We start from the raw sequence: 5,899 nt of genomic DNA on the forward strand, positions 1-5,899 counted from the left end.
GAGAAGAGAAGAGAAGAGAAGAGAAGAGAAGAGAAGAGAAGAGAAGAGAAGAGAAGAGAAGAGAAGAGAAGAGAAGAGAAGAGAAGAGAAGAGAAAGAGAAGCAATCAAATCCCATGTTTATTCCCTTGCCAATAGTCTGGGAAAATCCCTTTAGCTTTATCACACTCAACAAATACCCTCCACCTCTCCCACACACTGCAGATGAATTGATCAATGTATGTATTTTCACAAAGCCCCCCTGTCCCATTTCCAGTTTGATAGTCACTGGATCTTATGGTCATGGTCCACACCACAGAAAAAATTCGTCAGTATATGCAGAGTGTTAATTATACCATTATGAGCAGTGGTAGAAGTGGAGCTCTTTCCTACGTCTGCTGGCGGGCACTCCAACTGCTTGTTTTTATTTGTGGCCTCACCACAGAATTTTTGTGTGTTTGAGAATAAGCCAGTTTAGCACTCTACCTCCAAGTCTTTCAGCTTTAAAATGCAATGTGACCTCAGCACAAGACTTAATTAGGRTCTAGAACCCTTTGGTTAGAGTCAATGGCAAAAGAGGCTTTTGACTTCCCTAAAGGTTAATGATARGATCTTCCTATCTGTGAGGCACTTCAAGATACTTGAATGAAAGGCAAAATAATGTAGTAAGGAACAAMAACAAAAAAAGTTACTGAATGCTGAGCTTGCTGAGTTTGCATTGCACATGACCTGTCTGTAGATGCGGAATAATATAAAAAGGTAATTACTTAACTTTTTCAAAATGGGGCTGCAGTGGGAAATATAAATGCTAGGGAYGTCTGCTTTTTTATACCAAAATATATACAAGCAGCAACTTTATGATCATTTTGTTACAGCTCTTATAATGAGCCGGTGTGCTAGACTTCCACCTGGTTCCTGTTCATTTTTTTGCTTATCTTGCATGCGTGTATTAAATGCCTTTCTGGAACAGACAAAATGCTAATCTAATACTGGGAACTCCTCTTCGGTTTTGAGAGAATTGGGGATCTGTTAACCAGAATAATTTCAGAGCAAAGTCCATTGTTTAATAAATACAGTCAGGGTCTCCATGACCACAGAGGAAGATTGCAATATTGCAAGATTGCAATTTGCAGCCTTATGGGTTTTAATTTTCTTCTTAATTTCACCTTACCTGGAAWCTTTCACTTCACAATCTCCAAAAGTTCAGCTAATTAGCAGCTGGAAGTAAAGGAATAACTAGATGCACCCAAACCAGAAAAGCAGATTGAACTTGGAAGAAATTTTAATTTTAAGTGTATGTCTTGGACTGCTACCAGAAGCCCTTTAGAATGTCATTGTTCTTTGGGGGAAATTTGAATGTGGACAAAAAGACCATTAATAAAGGCTGTCAAAGCATCTGTTAAAAATCTGCAAGTTTCAAAATATGCATCAAAAAGATAATTAAATAGAGATGGTACAGTTTAAAGTTCTTCCTTTTCTCATTTGTAAAATTCTTCATGGGGTAGGCTTAGGCCAGGTATACCTATTGGTATATAACTGGATTTTTTAAGATCAAAGATAAGAAACAAAGATGAAGACCAGCCATTACCTCCATTCCCTTCCCCAGTTCATAGTTACAGTGTACAGCAAGAAGTTTTCCCTCTCTGGAGAGCAGMGGAGGAAAACGGCAGTTGTGAAAAAGAAAAAAAAAAGGACATTGTTGTTCTGCTCAACCAAGAGGAATGCAGAAGACCTCTCTGCCCTTCTCTCCTTCCTAGGGGATCTGCCTCCTCCTCTCCTTAAGATCAGTGTCTCCTCCTTTCCAAGTATTCCTAGCTGGAAAAGAATATAATCTCATTYTTTTCTCTTGGCTGAAAGGTGTTTTCATTTTGCTGGCTGGGACGTCTGCCCCAGGCTGACTCTGCACCTGTGCTGGGTGCTGGGATAGTGTTGGACCTGCTGCCCTCCCTGCTCATCCCATGGAACATGAGTGCTGCAGGTGGCCTAAATCTTGGGTGAAATATCCCYATATGGCTTTGCCTGTGAATATTTAGGGCTTCTGAACCAACCTTCTGACTAAGGACACCCTGCCATTTGGAGATGTAGTCCCCTAAAAAGCTACTTGAAATAAAACCAGTAAGGGTACCTTTCCCGCCATCTTCCTGTTGTTGATTTTTGAGTTTTGGAGATTATATTTTTCTTTTCTGGATTTGTATTTTGTGSGTTTATGATGATGATTGCTGCCTGAAAATCCAAATTTGTCTTACTGACAACATRGGTCTTATTCTGCATTAGAGATTGTCTCTACAGCTGTGTATATTACAAAGTCCCTGAGCCATAAAGGCATATCTGGAAGCACGTCCTTGAGAGGGAGCAGCCTGGCTGGTATTATAAAGGAAATGGTGAAGGGCATTTCAGGCAAAATAGATACAATCCAGRGTGTACTTCAAATGGGGGTGGTTTATTCAGTTCACTTTTTGTTCTGAATGACAATGTTTTGGGAAGACAGTGGCTTGCAAATTCACTGAGCTCACACCATATCAAGGATAAGGGGTAAATGTCCAAATTAATGCCCTTTGAGTAAATCTGATTTCTAACCCAACTACAGCCCAGAAAGGACCAGATGGGGTCATCATTCCCAATAACTACTGTGACTTCTGCCTCGGAGGCTCCAATATGAAYAAAAAAAGTGGCCGGCCTGAGGAACTTGTATCATGCTCAGACTGTGGGCGCTCTGGTAGGTGACTCCTTCTTGCATCTTTCTTGTACAAAGGCATTTGTGTGATTTCGTTTTTGCACCTTCTGAAGATTTTGAAGAAAGGCAGCATATTTGGGAAGGGATAGAAGATGAAATCTAATCTCTCCTCTGTGTTTGTGGGAAAGGATGACTGAAAAATTTTGTATCATAAACCCCATTGCTGGATTCACATTTTTAAGCTAATGGGGTCTTACGAAATAATGAAGTTTTAATGTATTTATTGGCTTTTGGGAACCTTGGTACATGTACTAGTTGTTCTTCACATGGAAGGAGAAAATCCTGTGACAATTTTAAAGRATGGTCTCTGTCTCTAAATGCTGCAATTACAACTATAAATTACTTACAAGATTTATGAAAGTTGCATGACAAGCATTTCCATTGATTACACATTTCATGCATTTCTTCATCCAAAAAAGCAAGACGGAGAAAATTACAGGGTTGGTATGGGGGTAGCTGTCAAGAATTATCCTCTTACAAGATGACTATCATTAGTTTTGTTTAAAGAGGTTTTTATTTCTCCCTTTTCTTCCCTTCTCTCTTTTTAAATGTAGGCAATTGTGTCTTTCCCATTCTGAGTTGTCTGTTTCTGGGCTGTTGTTTTCTTCCTTCTTTCTTTTTTTTTTTTTTTTTTTTTTTTTTTTTTTTTTTTTATTTTTTTTTTTTTTTTTTTTTTTCTTTTATCTTTTTTTGGAAAATTTTATACAGCTGAACAGTTATTTATAACTCATGTAGGAGGTAGTGGTGGTGGTAGAGGGAATGGGAGACCTTTAACAACTGCATATTCCAGCTTTGGTCCAAGTTTCCACCTGTGGTATTTTTGTACAGTGGTGATACTAGTGGTAATAAGACGATCATATGGAAATCTGAAAACCAAAGAGGCCTTGAAATTCAGTATGAATGCTGCTCCTTCTGTACTGTAGTCATTGAAAAATGTCTGTTGCTTTATGGCTGAAATGTGATGTGGAATGTTCTCATGCCAAGGAAATGGCCTTTTTATGCTTCTGCTGAAATTCATAGTAGGCCTATTACCACATTCAGTGGGAGAACAAATAGACTCTCACTGGCAAATTGCCTTCTGCAGTTGTTGTGACCTCTGAAGATATTCTGAAATGATGCTGGTCACCAGAGAATCAATGGCAACCCCTYTGGTTTTCTCCAGGGGCGTTCTTAGGAATGCTGTGCAGTCAGAGACATGGACTTAGTGTATATGTGATTCTTCTAATAACTGAAGGGGGAAGTTCATGGGGTCTAAGGTGCCATCCTAGAAGATCATTGCCCTTCGCCTTGATTGTTATATTTCAATATAACTAATTTCAGCATTGTCCTTCTATGGCACAGGGAAATGGATCCATATTTTATTGCTACTTAAGCATTGCAATGGTGATTATATCAGAGTGCCACACAAATACATTCATTCCCTTGATTAGTTAGTGTGATAGAACAAGTAGATCAGCATGTAGCCTAAATTGTGCAAAATCAGTTCCATTAAAYGCTATCTTTATAGAAATTTGGACCCACTTGGGTCATTCATAGGGGTCTGCAATGCTATGACTGATGTGTGATGGAAGTGATTAAGGTATAACCACTCACTAATCTCTAAACTAAARCAACAAAACCTCTTTGGTGTCTGCCATCTTTCACTTTTATAATAATAGAGARCATTTTCATTATACTGAAAGAGAGGTCATGGAAATTATACTGTTTCTTCTGTTCACAAAAATCAGTAAAATCACATTTCTACAAGATAGTTCATCTGCCAATTATTTTATTATATCCATTTTCTTTTTTGTGAACAGGATTTAATTCTTTATGTCTCAAGCAATGCGGTGTACCTGTTATATGGCTGATTCCTGTAGCTGGAGCAGGGACCCAGTAGTTGGTTGCTTAATACCATGCTACTGTTCATGAATAACAAAATAGCTGTTCCCTAAAATCTCACACTTTAATTTTGCTGGGGCACAAGAGACATTTTTTCACTACCTTCCCTGAAGAGGGAATTTGAAGGTTGTACTATTAATCAYGTTAGAAGTTTGACTGAGAGAGAAAACAAACCTCAATTTCACAGATTTCWGTATTTGACTTCTCTTTTTAAGAGTCTTCTTTTGGTTGTTGTGGCCGTTATTGATACTCTGTGTGGACAATTTCCTGCTCCATTTCAAAAGTTTGATTTATTCACACAAATTTGAACTTTTCAGTGTTCCCCAAGATGGGTTACTCCTCATCTCAGTTGTTTTAATTGCTGAACTATATCTATTAATTTTGGCTTTTTTTTTTTTTTTTCTATTTTTGAAGGACACACAATGAAATTTGTATTAAAGTATTGGTTTAGGTTACTTTCACTTAGTCTTCAAAATGTATTTCATTTTGTCTACAGAGGAGGTTCTTTAGGATCAGGTGAAGAATGAGGATAAAAAGTAGTCCTGAGGTTGAGGAGGTATCTAGTGGYTTACATTTCTATAGCAGAAAATTTGTGACAGTTGATGCCATTGTGCTTAGAGCTAACAGTGTCTCATTACTTATATGGTTTAAAAAGATTAAAAAATTGATCCAAGTAATCGTGAGGAAATATTTTRACGTCTTTTGAAGAGAGGAAAACATGATTAACCCTTTCGCTGCTGTAGCTATGGGCACCTGTGGTGTTTGTAGATTTTTTTTCTCCGAAGGAGAAACTGATCCTTTGTTATTTTTCTCGCTGCAGTTCTACTTATGCTATGTTGCTGGGGTGCGCGGGCACAAACAAGCACACACCTGTGAGCTTGATAGTCTGACTTGTTTAATGATAATGATGATGAAAAAAATTATGATGATGATGCCTGTTGCTTAACCCATGTGCTGATATATTCATCATACATGTCAGCTCATTTGGGAAGAGAAGGCAGGAGGGACGAAGCAGCGCCAGCACGCACTGCGGAGGACTTGTTCGGTTCCACGTCAGAAAGCGACACCTCGACCTTTCATGGCTTTGACGAGGACGATGCAGAAGAGCCTCTCTCAAGCCGAGGAGGTGGCTGTGGTGGCAGTTCTCCCTCTGCAGACAAAAAGGGTGGCTGCTAAAATAGCTAAAAAGATACAGAAACTCTGAGCGATTTGCTGTCCTTTATACTACTAAGATTATTATTACCTTTTGCTTTTTAAAAAATTTTAGGTCCTCTTGGGTTTTTGGCTGGTTTTTTTTTTTTTTTTTT

General features: G+C 38.4%; 1 protein-coding gene across 9 annotated transcripts in view; it reads left to right on the forward strand.

Annotated features, from left to right (window-relative positions):
* DPF3 (double PHD fingers 3) overlaps window positions 1-5,899 on the forward strand; it is a 169,244-nt gene that overhangs the window by 137,584 nt on the left and 25,761 nt on the right. For 6 of the 9 annotated variants that reach the window (XM_057366639.1, XM_057366629.1, XM_057366655.1 and 3 more), the window contains one exon: window positions 2,565-2,693. In XM_057366639.1, coding sequence (XP_057222622.1) covers window positions 2,565-2,693 — 129 coding nt within the window. Of the gene's footprint in view, window positions 1-2,564; window positions 2,694-5,571; window positions 5,891-5,899 lie in introns of those variants that run through there. The other 3 variants (XM_057366662.1, XM_057366682.1, XM_057366692.1) reach the window with 1 other exon arrangement.

The sequence above is a fragment of the Malurus melanocephalus genome, unplaced genomic scaffold, assembly GCF_030028575.1.
Source record: "Malurus melanocephalus ecotype Western Australia unplaced genomic scaffold, MMel_1.1 scaffold_2, whole genome shotgun sequence".
In the NCBI taxonomy this organism is placed as follows: domain Eukaryota; kingdom Metazoa; phylum Chordata; class Aves; order Passeriformes; family Maluridae; genus Malurus; species Malurus melanocephalus.